The sequence below is a fragment of the Haliotis rufescens genome, unplaced genomic scaffold (assembly GCF_023055435.1).
Source record: "Haliotis rufescens isolate VD_foot unplaced genomic scaffold, xgHalRufe1.0.p SCAF_9, whole genome shotgun sequence".
Taxonomy (NCBI): Eukaryota; Metazoa; Mollusca; class Gastropoda; order Lepetellida; family Haliotidae; genus Haliotis; species Haliotis rufescens.
In genome coordinates this window covers 1,374,220-1,400,567 of record NW_025964383.1, presented here as the reverse complement: position 1 = coordinate 1,400,567, position 26,348 = coordinate 1,374,220, and the positions used below count along the sequence as shown (strand labels likewise).

The window sequence follows — 26,348 nt, the reverse complement described above, 5'->3', positions numbered from 1 at the left end:
GCAAAGAGCTATTCCAGCCAAAGATGAAAAATACAATAGTGGTAGAACTCAATCTTTCTCATCATTACAATATAAAAAGTTAAAGCGGGGTATTATTACAGATCTCAAAATTTCTGTATTAGATGTAAAACATATAGGATATTTGAGTGTAACACTCCATATTATAAATAATGGTTGATTCTTCAGGTCCTGGAACGCATAACCTTAGACAATGTAATACAATTGCGCTTTCCGATCTTGGAGACACAGAAGGATTTGATAAACCCCGTTCCGATGGCAAGTTATATGCTTAACATTTACAAGATAATGTATACAAACGGAAAGAAGTTGTATACAGGGCACCTGTGCCTAATCTAGGATCGAGATTTAAATGATGTTGTCGTTAGTATACTCCATAAAAACACTTCATACAATCTTTTTGCAATGATCATAATAATTGGTCTATGGTCGACGCAAAAAAATGAATGGCTACTGAATATCATCATTGCCCCACCTTATGTGATGATGGGTAAGGGACATCAATTAACTAAGATAATAAATAGTGGGATCGTACTAGGGGCTTATATCCCATCAAAACGAAAAAGTGTGTTTGTCTCTCCCCTGCCAGAAAACCCAGGCTATATGTGATTGAATCGTCCAGCATTAAAAAAAGTTAGTTTAAATTTGGTTACTGAATTCATTGATGTGAGACATAACTTGGCTACTATACCTGGTCTTTCTACACTTATTATTGAAGTCTTGTTGGGGGATGCGCCAGAAGAAACCTTCGAGATAATACCAAATGAAAGCATTTTGCTTACTAAGATATTTATTCCATATAATATACATATAATACAGCTGATGTATTCTCAAGTCATTTGCACTCGACTATTTAAACACTCTTGTGTCATATTATATATTGTGGGTTTATATATACGGAGCTCAATGAAGCATCTGAAAAGATGGATACTGTTGATGGATTTCGTTTACATGAAATAAGCGACATAAAACATTGAATAGAGAAGGAGAGGGAGTTGAGACTTGGATTGTATAAAAAGTATCGCAGAGCTGTGAATGCTCCCGACGGAGTTGACACTGCACTTGTAACAGCTGACATGGGACTCGGTGTTAGTTTGTTATCAACTATAATCGCTGCACCTATCGTACTTAGCATGGAAATAGCAGCCGGAGTCTCTGGACTGGCGGGAATAGCGATAAAAGAAAGCATTAAAACACGATAGTATTCGTATACTCGCCGAAGCAAAGTTGAATAGCATTGAGCAAGCGCGTCAATTATTCTGTGCCAAAACCGAAGAACTGGTTGGAGATTAAGAATAGATTGTTTCCTGGATACATCGTTGGATCACATTTAGATGAATGCCTACATAAGTCTATAATAATGGAGAATTACAAGCCTATCAAATGGCGAGAATTACATCAGTGATGTCAAACCAACCAAATACGGTTATCAATTGTTTCTTTCCAATTTCGAAGAAGAGTATTCAGTCTGGTCTCCTAGTAAAATGAACGAAGAACTTAGTAAAAATGTTGAATATAACTTTGTTCAAAATATAATGGTCTGCGTATGAGTAAAAATAATAAAATATATTTTCATTAAAATTTAGCTTCGTCTCATTGAATCACATCATCATTTTTGCATAAAAATTTACCTACCGGTATGTGGTATAAATCTATAGCTAGCTCCAGTGGAAGTGAGCTAGAACTGTCATTGCCTATAAAACTTCATATCATGGTGGTGAGTTAGAGCCAATTTAGCTGAGTCTCATGACGATTAGTTGTGTGCATCATCGTTTTTGCTAAAAAATTCCCTCTGTAGTAGCAGTAGAAGGATATAAACATAGCTCCAGTGGAAGCGAGCCATAACTGTCATTCCCTATACTATACTCACGGTGGCATCTGAAAACCGATATTGTAAGTGTATTGAAAAGTTGGGCGATTATGTTGAAAAATTTGTATTTATGAGTTGGAAGAACATAAATACCTGACACTTTTGTGGGTACGATTAAAAGAACTTGTTATCCATAAAAGTGTTTTCAATAAATGACCATTCCCCAAATAACGTGAAAAGAAAGGCCTATATTTTGGGGGTTTGAAAAAATAGAACTGTCATTTCTTCATGCCCCTCCCCATATAGTTGTTCAGATTTTAGCAATCCCCTGCTCTTCGTTGTCATTTTTTCACAGCTGTCACGGTGATCTCGGTGCATAAAACAAAACTTTTGAGTGATGTGAGGTGTTTCTTACATTACGAAATGTCATGTCATGGGTTCGATCGCGACCAGAAATCTGTATATGTTAGGTCCTCCAGGTAATGAACAAACACCACAAACCTGGATTCAGAAACCGGGACAATCTGTAAATGTACTCACAACCTTACAAAGGAAAATGCTTACTTTTGTACTTTTCTTAATTAATTAGGTACTCAAACGGGCCAAACGATATGGCACATAAGCATGTTCATGTATTTATAAAGAAATGTACTATTGTAAGAAAGTTGAATAATATTGAAACAAATATCTGTTTTTCCGGATTATAAATTTACCGGATGTTATGATTGCTGTTTCTTCCGTGTTTTGGTACTTTCAATGTCCACGTGTGGAGCGATGGTTGGCGCGTAGGTATAACTAACTGTCGAAACAAGTGGTAACTATTGCATAGATTAGTTGCTGACATTGGATTCCACGTCGTCCTTTGATGAGTGCACTGTAGCTCTTCAGTTCAAGCTTGAGAGTGTTCCAGCTGGTAAGTGACAAGTAGGCCTAATCACGGCATCAGTGGACTCATTTCCTATACTATAGAATCTATTCAACGATGTTAATGTTATTAATTTCAAATTGTTGTCCTTTTAGTGCTTCCTTGATGGATAGAGATAAAACTTATATAAACTCTGGTATATAATTAAGTGTTACCCTGTTAGATATAAAATTATATTTAGATCTATATTCAGATTACCATAGAAGGAAAGATTGACCAAACAACAATGTTTTGTGAGATATTATGGACAGAGTGTGATGCAGGCAGGGGCGACAAGCAAGGTCCTACCTTGACTAGAAATAGCATACAGACCTATCACGGGTCAATTGTCCCGCTGCTGTGCTTGGCAGACAGGACCCACAGCAGAGATACTGTCGGTACTATCAGAACCAGTTATATGGTTTGATTCCACAACCATCTGGCCACTACCTCGGACTCCCGACTGACGGGTACCAACTGGCATGTGAAGGGCGGAATGAAGTGTAGGGGGGGCTTTTGCAAGGCAGTGGATACACTTGTTGTCCGCCATCCTGAACTGAAGTTCCTGGTAATCCATCTATGTCAGCAGTGTGCATAATGTATTTAGAAATTTTGTGCGCTGCTGTTTTGTATGGAGCAAACAGGGCTTTAGTTTAACACCATGCTGGTGTTGCACAATACTTTGGCTGTCTGCTAACTACAGATGGAGCCCCAATTCTTCTGCCTGCTGTTTCTGCAGGGGGAGTGACAGTATCTAGGCTTGGTTCCTGTCTGCCAAGCACGGTGGAGGGACAACTTGACCCGTGATAGGGTCTGTATGCAATTTCTAGTCTGTGGTAGGACCTTGCTAATCGCCCCCGCCTGCATCAGCCACACTCTGCCCATTATATCCCACAAAACAATTATGTTTGGTTATATTTAGAACCGTTATATACATCTAAAACATTCTTCAGTTTTTTTTTAAATCTCAAAATGCTTACTCATTTTGGGGAAAAACCAATAGAGTGATAAATAGATAAGTGAAAAAATATTGGTTACCCAATGAAAAATGTGATAACCAAATTAAAATAGAAACCTTCAAGTAAAAACTCAATTGCTCAAAAAGTTATCTGGAACTCTGATTCAAATAGATACACCTGAGCTTCAAAGATGAGTACTAACAAATATAATGTGTTAAGCATGGCAAGAAGTTGGGTTGTTTGTTAAATCCTGCAACTAGTCTGGAGAAATACTGTAACATTATGATGTTTCCTTATGTGTATGATGTGGGTCATGACATGTCAGGTAGTCAGAGATTGTGGGTTCGAGTCCCGGTTCGCCCCGAATGTGTTTCTGGGTTTGTTGGCACTATACCCGTGCTCGTGGGTTCACTGTAGTGATATACGTCTGAGACCTGCATCACTTTGGGCTTTCCTCCCACATCAAGCTGACAGACCGCGATATAACTGGAATACTGTTAAAAGCGGCGTTAAACCCAACTCACTCACTCACTTACTCACTCAGGTAGTCAGAACCACATCCCTGTTTTTAGGTTTAGGACATGGACTCTAAGATTACTAGCATGCACTAGAGTGTACATGTTTTTATAGGGAAGGGTTCTATCCCCAGGTATTGAAGATGGTGATACTCTCTTGACTGAAAGGTGACAAGAAATACCACAACTTTGGTCCACTTGCCGAGATGTGGAACCGCAACCGTCGCGGTGGGCTGGGAGTCATGCTACTAGCTGGCCAGATCATGAATGTTGGGGTTCACAGAATCCCCCCTGTCACTCTGGCTCTCATAGCAGCGCAGACTGCCATATTCCTCAACTTTGTGCCCCAGTACTTTCCCTCGGCCTCAGCTGTGTGCATGAGCACATACTTGGTGTATTATCACAAGCAGTGGAAAAGGTTGATTCTTGGGACATTTTTTCATGCTGATGACATGCACTTGTATTTCAATATGTCCTCCTTGTTGATGAAGGGTTTGACGCTAGAGAAAAGGTTAGGCAGTGTCTACTTCGCCTACCTGGTGGCTGTGTTTACTGGGTTAACAAGTCTCACCTATGTGGGGTTAAACATGCTTCTGGAGAATGCCATGGAGGACCACACTTATTCTACTTCATGTGCTGTTGGATTCTCAGGTAATAGCTGGATCTTCTCCATCTGTTATTAGTCTTATCCTTATTCATGTAGATGTATTACCGATACATTGCACAAGCGTCATGCCAGATGTCCTCACCAATGATAACTATAACATTAATGGATGAGTGACAGTACACCGTGGCTAAGGTGTGATATGACAGTCATGGCACAATTTTAACAGTGTAAATAGTTCTCAATATATCATTTTGCCAGCATCCTTTAAGCTTTAGTTGTATTTTATCCAAGTGCCAACCAATGAGATTAACTGCTAACTGGTAATTATGTGATTAGTGCATTTCTGTAGAGTATACTCGGTAGTACCAATCTGTCCTTGTGCTGCAGGTGTTCTGTTTGCCCTGAAGGTGCTGACAACCCACTACACCCCGCCTGGTCTCCACTACGCCCTGGGCCTCATCCCTGTGCCCTCCCGCTACATCTACTGGGCGGAGCTGGTGCTCATACAGATGATCACACCTAACGCCTCCTTTGTTGGTAATGTAGCAACTCTGATGCATGATGGGATATAGGGGCAGGAAACAACTAGCCCCATTAGTTCATGGTAGCAATGGCAGTTGTCAAAGTAACAGCAGCTTTTGTCAGATCATTTTCCCGAGGCAAGAGAGTTAACTGACTATAAAAGTCCAGTTTCCACCCTTGCCAAACTAGGCTGGGATTATTTTGGCTGGACTAAAGATTCTATGCATAGTCCAATCAAAATCGCGCACCGAAATCAAAATCCGGTTCGTAAACTGTCATGCAGAATTCGGTCAATTGCAGGATTTGCAACATATGTGCATCGCCAACTTGTTGTCAACAGATATTTTCCAAATCTTTTCATGTTTTTAATCAAGGTGCTCACATGATTTGATGTACTTCGCGAAGTAAGAACTGTTTTATCCCAAAATAGATCTTGATGGTCGATCAGATCGTCTTGACTTGGTGCCACCGTTTTGTTTGAAGCAAATGCATGTGATGCGAGAGACGGAATCTGATTGGTCCATATGGGAGAGGCATAGAATGGACATAACTCGTAATAGTCACTGGTGGCACTACGATCGAGCCCAGGAATTCCAGCCTAGTTTGGCAAGGGTGGAAACTGGATTTGTAAAGTCAGTTAACGCCCTTGCCTCGGGAAGATGTTGTCAGATAGATTGATACAACTTTTGCAAATTATCCCGATACACAAGTACAGGCAGTTGAAAGAAATTGTTTCATAACTAGGACATACTAGTGAGAAATTCCATTGTTAGAAAATCAACTTTTCAGGTAAAATAAGCACCAGACAATAATCTGATGAGTGCAGCATGGTAACCATGATTATGAAGATTGACGTCCAAGGAGACGGAGACACAGCTAGTGTTAGGGTGACGGGCTGATTGACGTCCAAGGAGACAGAAACACAGCTAGTGTAAGGGTGACGGGCAGATTGACATCCAAGGAGACGGAGACACAGCTAGTGTTAGGGTGACGGGCAGATTGACGTCCAAGGAGACAGAAACACAGCTAGTGTTAGGGTGACTGGCAGATTGACATCCAAGGAGACGGAGACACAGCTAGTGTTAGGGTGACGGGCAGATTGACGTCCAAGGAGACGGAGACACAGCTTATGTTAGGGTGACGGGCAGATTGACGTCCAAGGAGACAGAAACACAGCTAGTGTTAGGGTGACTGGCAGATTGACATCCAAGGAGACAGAGACACAGCTAGTGTTAGGGTGACGGGCAGATTGACGTCCAAGGAGACGAAGACACAGCTAGTGTGAGGGTGACGGGCAGATTGACGTCCAAGGAGACAGAAACACAGCTAGTGTTAGGGTGACGGGCAGATTGACATCGAAGGAGACGGAGACACAGTGTTAAGGTGACGGGCAGATTGACGTCCAAGGAGACAGAAACACAGCTAGTGTTAGGGTGATGGGCAGATGGACATCCAAGGAGACGGAGACACAGCTAGTGTTAGGGTGACGGGCAGATGGACATCCAAGGAGACAGAAACACAGCTAGTGTTAGGGTGACGGGCAGATGGACATCCAAGGAGACGGAGACACAGCTAGTGTTAGGGTGACGGGCAGATTGACGTCCAAGGAGACGGAGACACAGCTAGCATGAGGGTGATGGGCAGATTGACGTCCAAGGATACGGAGACACAGCTAGTGTTAGGGTGACGGGCAGATTGACGTCCAAGGAGACGGAGACACAGCTAGTGTAAGGGTGACGGGCAGATTGACGTCCAAGGAGACGGAGACACAGCTAGGGTTAGGGTGACGGGCAGATTGATGTCCAAAGAGACGGAGACACAGCTAGTGTTAGGGTGACGGGCAGATTGATGTCCAAAGAGACGGAGACACAGCTAGTGTAAGGGTGACGGGCAGATTGACGTCCAAGGAGACGGAGACACAGCTAGGGTTAGGGTGACGGGCAGATTGATGTCCAAAGAGACGGAGACACAGCTAGTGTTAGGGTGACGGGCAGATTGATGTCCAAAGAGACGGAGACACAGCTAGTGTAAGGGTGACGGGCAGATTGACGTCCAAGGAGACGGAGACACAGCTAGGGTTAGGGTGACGGGCAGATTGATGTCCAAAGAGACGGAGACACAGCTAGCATGAGGGTCATGGGCAGATTGACGTCCAAGGAGACGGAGACACAGCTAGTGTTAGGGTGACGGGCAGATTGACGTCCAAGGAGACAGAGACACAGCTAGTGTGAGGGTGACGGGCAGACTGACGTCCAAGGAGACAGAGACACAGCTAGTGTTAGGGTGATGGGCAGATTGACGTCCAAGGAGACAGAAACACAGCTAGTGTTAGGGTGACGTCCAAGGAGACAGAGACACAGCTAGTGTTAGGGTGACGGGCAGATTGACGTCCAAGGAGACGAAGACACAGCTAGTGTGAGGGTGATGGGCAGATTGACGTCCAAGGAGATGGAGACACAGCTAGTGTTAGGGTGACGGGCAGATTGACATCCAAGGTGACGGAGACACAGTGTAAGGGTGACGGGCAGATTGACGTCCAAGGAGACAGAGACACAGCTAGTGTTAGGGTGACGGGCTGATTGACGTCCAAAGAAACAGAGTCACAGCTTGTGTTAGGGTGATGGGCAGATTGACATCGAAGGAGACGGAGACACAGCTAGTGTGAGGGTGAGGGGCAGATTGGCATCCAAGGTAACGGAGACACAGTGTTAGGGTGATGGGCAGATTGACATCGAAGGAGACGGAGACACAGTGTTAGGGTGATGGGCAGATTGACATCGAAGGTGACGGAGACACAGTGTTAGGGTGACGGGCAGATTGACGTCCAAGGAGATGGAGACACAGCTGGTGTTAGGGTGACGGGCAGATTGACGTCCAAGGAGACAGAAACACAGCTAGTGTTAGGGTGACTGGCAGATTGACGTCCAAGGAGACGGAGACACAGTGTTAGGGTGACGGGCAGATTGACGTCCAAGGAGACAGAGACACAGCTAGTGTTAGGGTGACGGGCTGATTGACGTCCAAAGAAACGGAGACACAGCTAGTGTGAGGGTGATGGGCAGATTGACATCGAAGGAGACGGAGACACAGTGTTAGGGTGATGGGCAGATTGACGTCAAAGGAGACAGAGTCACAGCTAGTGTTAGGGTGATAGGCAGATTGACATCCAAGGTGACAGAGAAACAGTGTTAGGGTGACGGGCAGATTGACGTCCAAGGAGACGGAGACACAGCTAGTGTGAGGGTGACGGGCAGATTGACGTCCAAGGAGACAGAGACACAGCTAGTGTTAGGGTGACGGGCTGATTGACGTCCAAAGAAACAGAGTCACAGCTTGTGTGAGGGTGATGGGCAGATTGACGTCCAAGGAGACGGAGACACAGCTAGTGTGAGGGTGAGGGGCAGATTGGCATCCAAGGTAACGGAGACACAGTGTTAGGGTGATGGGCAGATTGACATCGAAGGAGACGGAGACACAGTGTTAAGGTGACGGGCAGATTGACGTCCAAGGAGACAGAGACACAGCTAGTGTTAGGGTGACGGGCAGATTGACGTCCAAGGAGATGGAGACACAGCTAGTGTTAAGGTGACGGGCAGATTGACATCCAAGGAGACAGAAACACAGCTAGTGTTAGGGTGACGGGCAGATTGACATCCAAGGAGACGAAGACACAGCTAGTGTTAAGGTGACGGGCAGATTGACATCCAAGGAGACAGAAACACAGCTAGTGTTAGGGTGACGGGCAGATTGACGTCCAAGGAGATGGAGACACAGCTAGTGTAAGGGTGACGGGCAGATTGACATCCAAGGAGACGGAGACACAGCTAGCATGAGGGTCATGGGCAGATTGACGTCCAAGGAGACGGAGACACAGCTAGTGTTAGGGTGACGGGCAGATTGACATCCAAGGAGACGGAGACACAGCTAGTGTAAGGGTGACAGGCAGATTGACGTCCAAGGAAATAGAGACACAGCTAGTGGAGACACAGCTACTGGGCTGATCTACACTCCTAACTTCTAGAAGTTCAAATTAGATTTCTGTTTCTGTGTTTGTTTGCTGTTTAACACACTCAGCAGTATTCCAGCTTTATGACAGCAGTCTGTAACCAATCAAGTCTGGATCCAGTGATTGATATCATGAATATCGATGCACGCAATGACATGCATCAACCAAGTCAGTGATCCTGACTACCCGATTCTGTCAGTCACCTCTTACAATAATCATGGGTTGCTGAAGACCTATTCCAACCCGGCTCTCCTTGGTTGAAATAGGTTTCTGACCACCCTTCATGCATGTAGAATTTTAGGTTTTTTTGCTCATAGAAATGTTATTGTTCAAACAAGATCACATAAACTGTTTCCAGTGGTTAGAGCTATCTGATGGTAAGCTCTTGTAGTCTCTGCTGTGTGTGTAAGGTGAAGTGTGTGTACAACTGTGACCCCTTCATGAACATGTAGACAGACATTCCGTCAATGTTCAATACTCACCAGACATCCATCTTAGGACGATGATCTCACTTTTAGTAATAAGTTTCTTACATTTGTTGTGTAAATATTGGTTCTGTGCAGTGTTTTGTTTACAGTTGGTGTATTTTTCCTCCCCCCTCCCCCATGTCTGCAGGTCACCTGGCAGGGATCCTGGTGGGGCTGCTGTACATCAAAGGCCCCCTCAAGCCAATCATGGACGGCTTTGTTCCCCCCGGTAGGTTGTCTTCACTCCCCACTTGGAAAACTTCAGAAAACATAAACAGTAAACACTGTGTTTGTGTATTTACACAAATAATCACTGCTATCTGGGCACCCTATAGTCAAGTGCTAAGAGTAAATAACAATAGTCTCCCTCAATATCTCGTATCCAAACTTTCATATCATTTTTTATCCTGCTCCTGTAATTTCAAGAAATGACATGTATTTATACTGATGGATTAAGGTTCTTCTATTTCAATAAACATGGACAAACTTTGTGAGTCGCCTCAACCTGTCACTGCAGGCCCATCCTACACATACACTGCCAGGAATAGTGGGTATCGGTCAGCAGGATACACAACAGGAAGGTCATGGGCGTCTCCACAGCAACAGTACAGTCAACCCAGTTACTCTGACCAGTCGGCATACACAGGGGGGATGAGTGAAGAGGAACAATATGCACATGCTCGAGAGGAGAGTTTACAACAACAGCGGGCTGCAAGTCAGTCAAACAGTAAGGAATGACACATTTGTATCTTGTTTGTCTGAAAACAAAGTTAGATACAAGCAGGACTACGCTCCAGGTTGTACTGTGCTGTCCAGTTTCTTTGTGCCTTAGGCAACAACAGAAGCTCTATATACATGTTGGGGGCACGGGTGGCCCAGTCGTCTAAGGCGCCGTGATTTGCTGTGCAGAGTTGCGTCCCTTGGGCAGGCCAGAAACCTATGATTGTGGGTTCGAATCCCAGTTCGCCCCAATTGTTTTCTAGGTTTGTCAGCACCATACCCTAATCGTGGGTTTCACCGAAGTGGTAAACGTCTGCAACCTGCATCACTTCGGGCTTTCCTCCCACATTAAGCTGACACGCCGTGATATAACTGGAATACTGTTAAAAGTGGCGTTAAACCCAACTCACTCACTCACTATATACATGTTGTAGCGGGTAGCAATTAAAGACTTTTAAAAGGAAAACTCACATTGATGACAGGACCTTTTTGCATGAATTTATACCATTATACTTGGTACATGCTTTCATTTATTTTAATGTCAAATATGTATCTCGCAGTGCAAATGTGTTGCATAGTCCCTCTAGTGGCAGGATTTTTTTATTTTTCTTGTTATATGTCTTTCTACTTTCTACTCTAGTTGTATTCATGTTATTGAGAGAATAATTATGGCAGATATAATTAAGGTTAACAGTGCATTGTGTTTCTGTGGTATTCATGTGAATGAAGGCCTAATGTAGTATTTAACTACCCTGTTTCAGGATTATACCCTGACTTGGATGAACTGAGGACCAGGCGGAGCCAGCACTACAACCGGTACAGGTGACCCACCCATCACCACATGCTGCAAGTCATACACAGAATGTTCCATCAGGGTTGGTCCAGGACTAGCTGCACTGTGTTCAATCAACATCACTGGAAATCTAGTTCTTATGACACAAGGAAATGTCTGTGATAATTGTCCACTTTCTGCCTCTGGCTTTTGTGTCCAAACGAGTCTTGACATTTGTGATAATTCCTCCAATTCATGTTGATTATATTTATCCCCTGCCACAAAGTGGAAGGGGCATATATATAGGAATGGGTGCTGTCCGGTCATCCGTCACATTTTGCAGAACTAAAAAACATTGAGAGATATCTTTACCAAACTTGGCACATAGATAGGTCTAGAGGTGAACTTGTGCCTTTTAATATTTTGGGATTTTTGAAAAAAATATTTTTTGGGTTTCCATGGCAATGACTTTGAATTAGATCTTGAAAACCGTACAATAGTTTCTTGCCTTGCACACAACCAAACTTGTCATATTGGCAGAGGATATGAGTATTTCATGCTGGGTTTATTCATTTACATGACTTCTATCAGTAGCCCACTACTGCACATTTATGCTGCTTATCAGATATTCCAAGGATGTATGCAGAAATGGTCAGCTTGTAAACTACATTTTCAGTATAACTGTGGTTTTTGTTATGTGTATGTATATACCAATGTGAGCCATTGATGGAGAGCCTTTTGCCTGATTCATCTATGGAACATTTGTACAGAATAGATTTAATAGTTAAGGACATTTCTGAACACATTTATTCATGACCAATGACATGAAGCTGAAAGTGAATGAAACTTTGTATTGATACTATTATTTTGTAAATTAGAAAATTACATTAACCATTTGTAGACATGTTATAAGAAAAACAACTTTCAAATCTTTGTACTAAGAATGAACTGAAGACCAACAGTACCAGCAATAACAAGGTTTCATCTTTGACATAAAACTGTTATATGTACATGTATTAACATACAACCAACAGACAACTTTCCTAGTAAAAATACCAACAGTACTCTCTTGTTTTTGTTATGATTTATTTGTTTACCCCATATATTACATATATACATAACAAGTATAAAAATATGATTTCTAATATCTCTTGAAAACAACAGCACACAGTAACAATAAATATTTCCTCCAATGTTGAAGATACACTGCAAAGAAGCCAAGGCAGCAGCTTGATAACTAAGTGATCGAGTCCAGGGTTCACTTGCTGACAAATAACTGACTTTCATTAACATAGACCTGGAGGGGAGCTCTCCTAGTGCAAGTGAGCCTTGGTAAAGTAATTCATCTAATGCTGAAGGTGAAGGCCGGTTCTCTTGCCCAGATATTCCCTCTCTGTCTGATGAGACATCACTTCTACAGATACTTGTTTCAGAAACGCTGAGACCTTGGATTCTCATATCTCTACAGAAGCAGCTGTCCTGAAATACTGCTGCAATGGGTAATAACATATCCTCAATGGGAACTATGTGCCCTAATATTGAACAAGCAAATCTAACCGCCCACACATACATGGTCATACCAACATGTTAGCCGACATTTGCGACATCTAGAATAAATATATCACCTATAATACCACAAAAACTAAGCTTCCCAAGGTAACAGTAATCTCAGCTTGAAACAGCACTCTGATGGCAGAATGTACTGCTGAACCAGCCTGCTGTCACTGTCCTGCCATGTGAAGCAGTGTCCGTCTGTCCCACCCAGGAGCCTCCAACACGAGCAGTGTCCGTCTGTCCCACCCAGGAGCCTCCAACACGAGCAGTGTCCGTCTGTCCCACCCAGGAGCCTCCAACACGAGCAGTGTCCGTCTGTCCCACCCAGGAGCCTCCAACACGAGCAGTGTCCGTCTGTCCCACCCAGGAGCCTCCAACACGAGCAGTGTCCGTCTGTCCCACCCAGGAGCCTCCAACACGAGCAGTGTCCGTCTGTTCCACCCAGGAGCCTCCAACACAAGCAGTGTCCGTCTGTCCCACCCAGGAGCCTCCAACACGAGCAGTGTCCGTCTGTCCCACCCAGGAGCCTCCAACACGGGCAGTGTCCGTCTGTCCCACCCAGGAGCCTCCAACACGAGCAGTGTCCGTCTGTCCCACCCAGGAGCCTCCAACACGAGCAGTGTCCGTCTGTCCCACCCAGGAGCCTCCAACACAAGCAGTGTCCGTCTGTCCCACCCAGGAGCCTCCAACACAAGCAGTGTTCATGTACAGCAGCTGGCAATTGGGTGAAATGACTGTTGCTTTACCACACTTGTGTTGAAGGTTGTTCAGTTAATGGAGAAGGAGAAATCTCCCTACTATCACAGACTTTAGATCACATCTGTCTTGCTGAATCCTCATTTACACATTATCCCTAAATCTTGTCCCATGTTTGAAATCTCCAATGCATCACTTAGGGCCTGTTGAAAGCAGCAGATTCACCTGCAAACACAATATATTCAAGGTTCATACAGATAGGGAACACTAAAATTCAAGGCTTCAGTAAACTATGGTTATAACAAACTCAGTGCGTGTTCGTTATAAACATAGTTTATTGTATTTAGTTTGGTTTTTAGCTTTAGTCTGTCATTATCTTTTTAAATCCAGCATTAGTCTTAAGACCTAAAAGCAATATGAACACAAGTATATGTCACTGCGTACAAATTCAAGGCTTTTCAAGCTATTAGGTGATTTTCAAGGTTGACAAAAAAATGAAGGGTTTCTAAAACGGACCTTAGAATTAAAGGCCTTTGCAAGCCTTTACGGACCTTGATATTGACTGGCTGTGATATGTATGTGTGTCTGCACACAGGCTGTGATTTGAATATCATATCAGGACACATGGGGCATGATACAGTCTGTATTCTTAATGACCCTATGTCCAACTCACCTGTTCTGCACTGGGACAGGCAATGATCCTATGTCCAACTCACCTGTTCTGCACTGGGACAGGCAATGATCCTATGTCCAACTCACCTGTTCTGCACTGGGACAGGCAGTGATCCTATGTCCAACTCACCTGTTCTGCACTGGGACAGGCAGTGATCCTATGTCCAACTCACCTGTTCTGCACTGGGACAGGCAATGATCCTATGTCCAACTCACCTGTTCTGCACTGGGACAGGCAATGATCCTATGTCCAACTCACCTGTTCTGCACTGGGACAGGCAGTGATCCTATGTCCAACTCACCTGTTCTGCACTGGGACAGGCAATGATCCTATGTCCAACTCACCTGTTCTGCACTGGGACAGACTATGATCCTATGTCCAACTCACCTGTTCTGCACTGGGACAGGCAATGATCCTATGTCCAACTCACCTGTTCTGCACTGGGACAGGCAATGATCCTATGTCCAACTCACCTGTTCTGCACTGGGACAGACTATGATCTATGTCCAACTCACCTGTTCTGCACTGGGACAGGCAATGATCTGTACGTCCTCTTCTGTGTAGTTGTCTGTGAGGAGCTGGGTAAGCTGCTGGAAACTCTGTTGTACATTCACCTAAAATATGGACAATGATTGTTGCCATCTACAAATACTTCATCTTCGTAATTTTTCCTTGACAAAACTTTTATCAACTTCAAGTGAACTCTTACTGTTACTCCTTATACTTCCTCTGAAACTCATTCACAAATGGCTTAATCAAAGAAGTGGGCAAGCAATGTAGTATCGGTAATACCATTGTTTGCCTGTAAAACATTATGAGGCAGTGCATACCAACAGGTGTAAAATATGACATGCTAGATCAGCTAGTGTTACCTTTATGGGCCTAAACAGGATTGACTCTGTGTCCCTGTTGGCCAGATATAGGGACATACTGCGATGGACAGAGGGCAGTTTGGTCTTCACATTTTTGTATGTCTCGGCCACAACATCATGAACCTTTTCTGGGGTGGCAAACGGCTGCTGTCTCAGTTTCACATTCTGTCCAACTTGTTCCTGCTTCATCTTCACGATCACCTCGGCCTGTAACACAGCTTCAAATAGCTAGAGGACATACAGAAACACAGCAACTTGTAGTGTATGGCTTCAAATAGTTGGGGACGTACAGAAACACAGCAACTTGTAGTGTATGGCTTCAAATAGCAATAGCTAGAGGACATACAGGAACACAGCAAGTTGTGGTGTATGGCTTCAAATAGCTAGAGGACATACAGGAACACAGCAACTTGTAGTGTATGGCTTCAAATAGCAATAGCTAGAGGACATACAGGAACACAGCAAGTTGTGGTGTATGGCTTCAAATAGCTAGAGGACATACAGGAACACAGCAAGTTGTAGTGTATGGCTTCAAATAGCAATAGCTAGAGGACATACAGGAACACAGCAAGTTGTAGTGTATGGCTTCAAATAGCTAGAGGACATACAGGAGCACAGCAAGTTGTAGTGTATGGCTTCAAATAGCAAAAGCTAGAGGACATACAGGAACAGCAAGTTGTGGGGTATGGCTTCAAATAGCAATAGCTAGAGGACATACAGAAACAGCAACTTGTAGTGTATGGCTTCAAATAGTTAGAGGACATACAGGAACACAGCAAGTTGAAGTGTATGGCTTCAAATAGCAATAGCTAGAGGACATACAGGACACAGCAACTTGTAGTGTATGGCTTCAAATAGCTAGAGGACATACAGGAACACAGCAAGTTGTAGTGTATGGCTTCAAATAGCTAGAGGACATACAGGAACACAGCAAGTTGTAATGTATGGCTTCAAATAGCTAGAGGACATACAGGAACACAGCAACTCATAGTGTATGGCTTCAAATAGCTAGAGGACATACAGGAACACAGCAAGTTGTAGTGTATGGCTTCAAATAGCTAGAGGACATACAGGAAAACAGCAACTTATAGTGTATGGCTTCAAATAGCTAGAGGACATACAGGAACACAGCAAGTTGTAGTGTATGGCTTCAAATAGCTAGAGGACATACGGGAACACAGCAAGTTGTAATGTATGGCTTCAAATAGCTAGAGGACATACAGGAAAACAGCAACTTATAGTGTATGGCTTCAAATAGCTAGAGGACATACAGGAAAACAGCAACTTATAGTGTATGGCTTCAAATAGCTAGAGGACATACAGGAACACAGCAACTTATAGTGTATGGCTTCAAATAGTTAGAGGACATACAGGAAAACAGCAACTTATAGTGTATGGCTTCAAATAGTTAGATGACATACAGGAAAACAGCAAGAGGTAGTGTATGGCTTCAAATAGCTAGAGGACATACAGAAACACAGCAACTTGTAATGTATGGCATCAAATAGCTAGAGGACATATAGGAACACAGCAACTTGTAGTTTATGGCTTCAAATAGTTAGAGGACATACAGGAGCACAGCAACTTGTAGTGTATGGCTTCAAATAGCAATAGCTAGAGGACATACAGGAGCACAGCAAGTTGTAGGTAAAGGCTTCAAATTGTTTGAGGACATACAGGCACACAACAAGTTGTAGGTAAAGGCTTCAATTTGTTAGAGGACATACAGGAACACAGCAAGTTGTAGTGTATGGCTTCAAATAGCTAGAGGACATACAGGAAAACAGCAACTTATAGTGTATGGCTTCAATTGGCTAGAGGACATACAGGAACACAGCAAGTTGTAGTGTATGGCTTCAAATAGCTAGAGGACATACAGGAACACAGCAAGTTGTAGTGTATGGCTTCAAATAGTTAGAGGACATACAGAAACAGCAACTTGTAGTGTATGGCTTCAAATAGCTAGAGGACATACAGGAATACAGCAACTTGTAGTGTATAACTTCAAATAGCTAGAGGACATACAGGAACACAGCAACCTTGTAGTGTATGGCTTCAAATAGCAGAAGGACATGCTGTAATAGCAAGTTGCAGCTTATGGCTTCAAATAGGTAAAGAACACACTTCAACAGCAAGTTGTAGTGTATGGCTTCAAATAGCTAAAGGACATGCTGTAACAACAAGTTGTAGTGTATGGCTTCAAATAGCTAGAGGACATACAGGAATACAGCAACTTGTAGTGTATAACTTCAAATAGCTAGAGGACATACAGGAACACAGCAACCTTGTAGTGTATGGCTTCCAATAGCTAGAGGACATACAGGAAAACAGCAAGAGGTAGTGTATGGCTTCCAATAGCTAGAGGACATGCTGTAACAACAAGTTGTAGTGTATGGCTTCCAATAGCTAGAGGACATGCTGTAACAACAAATTGTAGTGTATGGCTTTTATGGGTAAAGAACATACTTCAACAGCAACCTTGTAGTGTATGGCTTCCAATAGCTAGAGGACATGCTGTAACAGCAGGTTGTAGTGTATGGCTTCCAATAGCTAGAGGACATAAAGTAACAGTTGACATTGTAGTCCACTGGCATATGAAAAACTCTGATCCCGATTTCAATGATGTTGCACTCAAATTAGAATCAACCCTCGCAGGATTTATGCTCTACGAAAGAACTGTGTTGCATGTCAGCAGAACTTTATAACCTGCCTTTCGGTATTTCAGGTACATTTCATAGAATTTTAAGCATCATCATACCTAGAAGAAGCACCAGAACATGTGGCATAACCCTGATTAATTCTACAGTCAGCACATAGGTAACAGGCTGTCAGAGCTCCAGATAAGCTTTTGGTGTTGTGGGTATTTTCTCCATGCATTTCAAAATCATTGGGTATCAGTAATTCTATCTGGGTATTCAAATTTCTGTTACCCACTAGTTTTTACACATGTGGGTATTTAAGTTAAATATTTAAAAACACTATTCATCTATTCTCTGCAAACTGGTGTCGTGTGGGTTCGAGAGCTCTATAGGACTCAAAAATACTACGATACTTCCACAAGAATGTGTGATGGCAAATGATCATGATGTAACTGTCATCGTGAAGTTTGGCAAGTATGACGGAATGCCCGTTTATAATTTCAAAATAAGTTGCTGATTTGCAAATCGAATACGCAGGGTTACTTCACAATATTTTGATGATACGCACAAGTTTTATTTTTGTAGCATATCTGTAATGTTCGTTGCGTATTTGATACGTTTGGATATTATTTTAATGCGTATTTCTGCATTTCTGATGCGTATTTTACGCAGATACGCAGCTTATCTGGAGCTCTGGGCTGTGGTGGTCGTGTTATATGTAGTGAGTAGGGGTTTGCCCATACTGAAGCAGTTCACTTGGCGATGTGTAAACTACAGGAAACATAGAGACATGCTCCATCCCTCAAACCATTATTGGTGCCACTTCCCCCACACTTTAAGTTTAACATCAAGTCATGGCCACTGTTGTGTCATAATCACAATCCTAGCAGAAATTATAATCATGGCAAGATGTAATGGGAATACATCTTTCGCCAACTTCTGAAATTTATCAAACACGAGCTTGGTATCACAGCTATAATTTGATTGGCTGCCTGAGGTCACGTGGTCAAAATTGACCAATCACGAAACTTGTAGCAGATTTCGGCAAGAAAGCGTCATTAGAAACAAATTTTAATCCAATGAAATCGCTTGTTATAACTCCGAAAAAAAAAACAGGCGATGTTACGAAAGCGCGATTACGAAATTTCTCTCAGCTAAATTACTGTACCATTTTACCCCTGAGTGGCATTGATTGGTCATGTTGCTTAAAATACGGAAAACTAGAGTTTTGACCAGCACTATGCGCATTCATACATATTCATACAAATATAGATACACATTCAAGCCAGATTAATTGGTTTGATACAGTTACTTGATCCGAATCAAAAGGAATGACCGCCGTGTTGTGACAGCAACTACATGTGAGTTGACAGTGTCGCCTCAAATTGGATTGCCCACTAATTATGAATATAAACTTCGTTTGTGGTTCTCTTTTATTGCATGCAAGCGCTTCTAAGATCAAAGGATGTATAGTGTGAAAAGTTAACTAGTTGAACAATCGTATTTCCGGGACTTGCCGCGGATATCTCAAACAGATTATTAGAACTCCATTCAGCGATAAACGGTTGATTATGCAATGAGAAGCGTTATGTGCAAATGAACAACGAACAACAATACAAATATGTCTGTGTAAAACTCTCAGTATTAAAAGTGTACATAAATTTTGGGAGCCATGTGTTACCGTGCGTAGTAACCGAGGTAGCGCTTTATCGAAGAGCACTGTATATAGTCTCACCCTTGACAGGAAGGTCTGGAGAGGTCCTGTGAACGTCTCGGAGACATGGTGGATGAAATCTTCACATGTTTTCTTCAGATGCTGATCCACGTCACGCTTGGAGTCCACAAAGTACTCAGTAACCTGGGGCGTACCCTGCACAGTACAGAGAAAAGTATTACTAAACTTGCTTGTAATTATGTAATTGAAACTAAACAAACAGCTATCTGTGAATATTCACAGAGAAAGAAAGAAATATTTAACACAATTCTAAGATCATAGGCTGTCGACAATATCCTTTTCAAGTGTTGGATGTTTAATTGTTGGCTCCTTCTGTTGTGTGACAGAGAGAGATCTCTGTGATTGTGATTGTGAGTGTGTGTGTGTGTGTGTGTGTGTGTGTGTGTGTGTGTGTGTGTGTGTGTGTGTGTGTGCGTGTGCGCGAGTGTGTGTGTGTGTGTGCGTGTGTGAGTGTGTGTGTGTGTGTGTGTGAGAGACAGAGAGAGAATTAACTTCATCCTTAAGTCTGTATCCAAATGGTATGTTTGTACCTTAGCCGGACCATCAACCAACCTACATCTCATGATCCATTATTACATATAGAATATCAACAAACCTGCATGCAATCCTCGTTACTCTCTGGTAATAAAAAGTGTTAAGTGTATATCTGGATATATGTTTGTAATATATTTATTTAATTCAAAATGTCATTCAATAATGTTCCCATTAATTTTGACTAAATTGTATGTCCCTCCAATACTTACAGCTTCTGTTTACTCTGGTCCATAGGATTCGGTTTACCACATACCATGACAGCACCAACTAACATTATCATCAACCACGATCTTATTACTGCTTCCTGAATCTGACGAATTCCTTTTCTGCCTACAGTTGAGTCTGAGTCAATTCAAACCTGGTTATGTCAAAGGCTATTCCTAGTCCTTGAGTCAACTGTATCTAGTATCCCTATTTTCAAGGGCCACAACATGTTTTCACTAGTATATGTGAAACCTATGTATGATGTATATACACCAAAGGCAGCACTCACGCTGAGAACAAACTGCAGCAAGGCATTGTTGCTGTTGAGAGCAAACAGTTGTCCTTTCTTCTGAATGAGACTGTAGGCTGCATCTGCAACACAGGGACAAGTCATACAGTTCTCTGATGCCACAGCAGAGAGGTCTTAATACATCATGTGGGGGTCAGTTCTCAAGTTCTTGTACAACTATTTCTTGTATAACTTGTACAGGGATTTGCAATAGCCTCTTTGAAGAGCAAGCTATGAGGGCTCAATTGTAATTTGTAGTGAACGACATGATACAATACTATGAAAGTCTGTGACCTTAGCCACAAGAATAGTAAAATTCAGCCTGGTCTTGTAAGCTCAGCTTATAACAGTCTATACATGAACACTAAAATTACTGAAAGAGCCATGCTCGGGCTCGTAGGCTCAAACATTATTGGCACAGACTACCATGAACACAATACACATACAATACTTCTTTACAGTGACATAGGCAACATGGATGCCCCTTTGGAAGACCCAACACAGACAGGACAGCAGACACATGCATCTTTCACCACAGGCCTTTACATATCATATCAGCTCAAATCATTCAAATAGACAACATATTCACTGAGCAAACAACCAAACAAGTGTTACTGACATTTTGACCAACCCCTGACACTGGTTACTATGTCTAGAATACACTATCCGTGTTAGTACGGCCCCGCTGTAAATGTATGTGGTGTGTTAATACTACCAGTCACAACATCCTCCTGGTGTGGTGATACTTACTACAAGCAGAACAACATAGTGAATAAACACTGCTTTAAATCAGCTATAATGTGTCATTACTAAATAAACAAGTTTGATTAAAGCTGCCTTGTTATATCCTGAGAGGTGTTAACCTACATCTTGACTGTAAATCCAATTTAAAACCATTAAATTAGATATAAACCTATTCTGTTTGGAATTTTGATTTTGTCGTACTGTAGATCATGTAGATTAGATACCTTTTGTTCTTATTCGGAACTGATTGATTTTAGCACAAAGCTTCAAGAGTTTTATCTGAGGGCACCACATGCAATGTTTCAAAGAGCCTGCATGAGAAAGGTTGAAAAAGCACCCAACTTAAATGAAAGTATGATCTGTCCCCAAACTTAAGCTTATCTATCATGTTTACTCCACCAAATGTAAAGCTTGTTTACTGTATTTGTGTGTGTATAATGCACAGTTTTCCCCAAAAATATACAGCTGTGTAAAGAAAGGTGCATATTTATACCTACATTGTACATGCAGACAAAGACATTGTGTCCCACTTTCCCCACCGAGACAAATGGTAGGTATGCAAACTTTGCAAAACAGGGTGTATGTGGCTATATTCAGTGAGTTTGAGGAAGTGGAGTAATTCTGCAGTTTTTACAGCGGAGCTCAGTGAAGTGCAGGCTTGAGCTGACTGAGGCTGGTGCAGAGCATGCAACCCATGTCTGGTCATCAGTTCCGGGGAAGTGGGTCTGATGACTAGGTTATTTTCACAATTCTAGTATTAGTACTATACACATATTGCAGCTTTCTGTTAAGAAATCCCCATGGGAATTCCTTTGATTAAAATGTTGAGCATTACTTGTCACATAGATATACATTAACTATATATATTCCCAGTGTGGAGAGCTTAGCATGAAGGACATGCACATGCTGAGTTCCCCAGCTAGAGAAGGACGGCAGTCAGTGATTGCTGCTTGTCTTAATTCAGATTATTGTCATGATCAGCAATAGAAATTGGCACTAGGCCTAAATTGCCAAATAGTTAAAGCATCACAAGGACTAGTAGAAATTTGCCATTATTAAGGGTTTTGCTATCTGTTATCATTTTAGGACTAGTGGACTAAAAATTTTCTACTGCTGTCATATCATGCAGTGTTTCCAAAAACACAAAGAAAGCAAACACCTAACAAATGAGTTACTTGCTATGTGAAATAATTCTGACATCAAGTCTGATATGTAAACATGCTTTAAAACCAAAATAACACGCAAGCTGTTCTAAAAAAACCCTGTTCCAAACCTAATGAATCTTTAAAACTGCATTATTAGGAATTTCTTGATTCCCAAACTGATTTATTAAATGCATGGTGCTCAGAGCATTAAATGTACAGTAAATATGAGGTGTCTTAATTATTACTACATATTTTGAAAATAAATGACAACATTTGAATGAAGACAAAGCATTCAACAGACATCATGGAATAATGTAACATGACCAGATTATGTCAGAGATTATTCCATGGCATACATTGGATGATGTTTTGTTACATCATTACAAAGGCACAGGCACAACAAAGGGAGGTAACTGACCAACCCAGCTGACATACCTACAAATACCCCAAGTCCTAGGCTCCCATCTTTACTGGCCATGTCTGCAGGGAATACAACGGCAGTGTTAGAAACTAAAGAAGGTCCCAGGATCCTTGATGTGATATTCAGCTAAAGAATCCCGATCTATGTGCCCCTACGTATTCAGGCCTTAGCATTATTGTCATGACATGGAGACCTTGACGATCATCCCTACTTGTTGACTTCCTTCCCTACTTGTTGACTTCCATCCCTACTTGTTGACTTCCATCCCTACTTGTTGACTTCCATCCCTACTTGTTGACTCTGACTTCCGTCCCTACTTGTTGACTTCCATCCCTACTTGTTGACTCTGACTTCCGTCCCTACTTGTTGACTTCCATCCCTACTTGTTGACTCTGACTTCCGTCCCTACTTGTTGACACTGACTTCCGTCCCCACTTGTTGACACTGACTTCCATCCCTACTTGTTGACACTGACTTCCATCCCTACTTGTTGACTTCCATCCCTACTTGTTGACTCTGACTTCCGTCCCTACTTGTTGACTTCCATCCCTACTTGTTGACTCTGACTTCCGTCCCTACTTGTTGACACTGACTTCCGTCCCCACTTGTTGACACTGACTTCCATCCCTACTTGTTGACACACACTTCCAAACCTACTTGTTGACACTGACTTTGATCCCTACATGTTGACACTGACTTCCGTCCCTACTTGTTCACACAGACTTCCGACCCCACTTGTTGACACTGACTTTCATCCCTACTTGTTGACACTGACTTCCATCCCTACTTGTTGACTTCCATCCCTACTTGTTGACACAGACTTCCGTCCCTACTTGTTGACACTGACTTCCGTCCCCACTTGTTGACACTGACTTCCATCCCTACTTGTTGACACTGACTTCCGACCCCACTTGTTGACACTGACTTTCATCCCTACTTGTTGACACTGACTTCCATCCCTACTTGTTGACTTCCATCCCTACTTGTTGACACAGACTTCCGTCCCTACTTGTTGACACTGACTTCCGTCCCTACTTGTTGACACTGACTTCCATCCCTACTTGTTGACACTGACTTCCGTCCCCACTTGTTGACACTGACTTCCATCCCTACTTGTTGACACTGACTTCCGTCCCCACTTGTTGACACTGACTTCCGACCCCACTTGTTGACACTGACTTCCGTCCCTACTTGTTGACACTGACTTCCATCCCTACTTGTTGACACTGACTTCCGTCCCCACTTGTTGACACTGACTTCCATCCCTACTTGTTGACACTGACTTCCATCCCTACTTGTTGACACTGACTTCCATCCCTACTTGTTGACACTGACTTCCATCCCCACTTGTTGACACTGACTTCCATCCCTACTTGTTGACACTGACTTCCATCCCTACTTGTTGACACTGACTTCCGTCCCTACTTGTTGACACTGACTTCCGTCCCCACTTGTTGACACTGACTTCCATCCCTACTTGTTGACTTCCGTCCCCACTTGTTGACACTGACTTCCGTCCCCACTTGTTGACACTGACTTCCGTCCCCACTTGTTGACACTGACTTCCGTCCCTACTTGTTGACACTGACTTCCGTCCCCACTTGTTGACACTGACTTCCGTCCCACTTGTTGACACACACATCCGTCCCTACTTGTTGACACACACTTCCGTCCCTACTTGTTGACACACACTTCCGTCCCTACTTGTTGACACACACTTCCGTCCCTACTTGTTGACACACACTTCCGTCCCTACTTGTTGACACACACTTCCGTCCCTACTTGTTGACACACACATCCGTCCCTACTTGTTGACACACACTTCTGTCCCTACTTGTTGACACACACTTCCGTCCCTATTTCTTGACACACACTTCTGTCCCACTTGTTGACACACACTTCCGTCCCTACTTGTTGACACACACATCCGTCCCTACTTGTTGACACACACTTCTGTCCATACTTGTTGACACACACTTCCGTCCCTACTTGTTGACACACACTTCTGTCCCTACTTGTTGACACACACTTCCGTCCCTACTTGTTGACACACACATCCGTCCCTACTTGTTGGCACACACTTCTGTCCCTACTTGTTGACACACACTTCTGTCCCTACTTGTTGACACACACTTCTGTCCCTACTTGTTGACACACACTTCCGTCCCTACTTGTTGACACACACTTCCGTCCCTACTTGTTGACACACACTTCTGTCCCTACTTGTTGACACACACTTCTGTCCCTACTTGTTGACACACACTTCCGTCCCTACTTGTTGACACACACTTCTGTCCCTACTTGTTGACACACACTTCTGTCCCTACTTGTTGACACACACTTCTGTCCCTACTTGTTGACACACACTTCCGTCCCTACTTGTTGACACACACTTCTGTCCCTACTTGTTGACACACACTTCTGTCCCTACTTGTTGACACACACTTCTGTCCCTACTTGTTGACACACACTTCCGTCCCTACTTGTTGAAATATTGCTGCAGGATGCAGTGGACCTTACTTTCTTTAGTGGGCAAAAAGTACTCTTCCTTGGGGTTGAACTTATATTTTGATCTAGCTCATCTATTTAGGTTGGTTTAGGAAGGACAGACACTGGTGAACCAGGGTTATACAATCTAAAGGTGACTGTCATGAGACAACTAACAGTGTCTACAAATGAGAACACAATGCAAACATCTTCACTATGTCAATGATAAACTGTTACACAAATAAAATTGCAAAATTGAAAATTAAGTATTCTTAACGTAAAATGTAATGATCGAGATCCAGATCCAAGCTCCACACAAAAGTAAGTGTTGTAGCAAAGCAAACAGCTCTTGTACTGCATGCAAAGGGGCATCAATGCGTATACCTATATTAGTCAAGACTGGTGGCAACTCTTTGAAAGAAGACAAACAAAATTTACTGTCACATACCTTGCCAAAGGCTTACATTCGACTGGCATCAATTAAAGTTTAAGTACCTACCTTTAAACTTGCTGAAGTCCAAATGTGTTTCCCTTATGGCAAAGTCAGCATGAAATGGAGCTATCTGTTCCCGTAGTATCAACAAGTGCTTGATAAGAAACAACTCTCCATCCATAACGGTCTTTCTCTTGATGATTCCATCCTTGGCTGCAGAGAGTGAGTGTATGCAGGCTGACAGCGCCTCCTGAGACAAGCCCTGGAATGTGGTCCTCTGTGGATAAGCAAAGATGTATACACAAACTGTCAGGGCAGTGTGAGTGCATATATAGGCTAACACAGGTACGTCATGCTCTACTCACATCAATGCATCGGTATAACTTGGACAGCGTGACCAACGTACGACGGACAGTTGGGTACCACATCCCGTGCAGATCCGCTGGAGACATGGGCATGTTGCTTGTTGGGTTGTCTGGAATACAGAGAAAGTTGCTCTTATCAGGGATTGGTCAGTTTACAAAAGAAATGTCTTCATTCAGATTTTGGATATGACACCTACATCTCATCTACATATAACATAGATATATAGGTCATGTGCTCAGGAAATCATTCTAGACTT

The 26,348-nt window shown here is 42.8% G+C and overlaps 2 protein-coding genes across 6 annotated transcripts in view; one reads left to right on the top strand and one right to left on the bottom strand.

The window, feature by feature from the left end:
- Positions 1 to 2,552: 2,552 nt before the first annotated feature.
- On the top strand, positions 2,553 to 12,364 carry LOC124110376 (rhomboid-related protein 4-like). 3 transcript variants are annotated; one of them, XM_046469695.2, is made up of 6 exons: positions 2,553 to 2,741; positions 4,698 to 4,857; positions 5,201 to 5,350; positions 9,957 to 10,037; positions 10,326 to 10,535; positions 11,290 to 12,364. In XM_046469695.2, the coding sequence occupies exons 2-6, from the start codon at positions 4,794 to 4,796 to the stop codon at positions 11,352 to 11,354; spliced, it is 570 nt and encodes a 189-aa protein (XP_046325651.1). In that variant the 5' UTR covers positions 2,553 to 2,741; positions 4,698 to 4,793; the 3' UTR covers positions 11,355 to 12,364. The 3 variants fall into 3 exon arrangements, with proteins under 3 accessions (XP_046325651.1, XP_046325648.2, XP_046325650.2); XM_046469692.2 differs by having other exon boundaries at positions 4,341 to 4,857; XM_046469694.2 differs by having other exon boundaries at positions 2,574 to 2,613; positions 4,341 to 4,857.
- The window catches only part of LOC124110375 (conserved oligomeric Golgi complex subunit 3-like), a 35,195-nt gene continuing 20,585 nt past the window's right edge, over positions 11,739 to 26,348 (bottom strand). For 2 of the 3 annotated variants that reach the window (XM_046469691.2, XM_048391282.1), the window contains exons 14-21: positions 26,092 to 26,201; positions 25,793 to 26,003; positions 22,821 to 22,865; positions 20,497 to 20,579; positions 19,470 to 19,604; positions 15,096 to 15,302; positions 14,739 to 14,837; positions 11,739 to 13,775 (exon numbers count right to left, since the gene is read on the bottom strand). In XM_046469691.2, coding sequence (XP_046325647.1) covers positions 13,743 to 13,775; positions 14,739 to 14,837; positions 15,096 to 15,302; positions 19,470 to 19,604; positions 20,497 to 20,579; positions 22,821 to 22,865; positions 25,793 to 26,003; positions 26,092 to 26,201 — 923 coding nt within the window. In that variant the 3' untranslated portion in view covers positions 11,739 to 13,742. The remainder of the gene's footprint in view (positions 13,776 to 14,738; positions 14,838 to 15,095; positions 15,303 to 19,469; positions 19,605 to 20,496; positions 20,580 to 22,820; positions 22,866 to 25,792; positions 26,004 to 26,091; positions 26,202 to 26,348) is intronic. The other variant, XM_048391284.1, reaches the window with a different exon arrangement.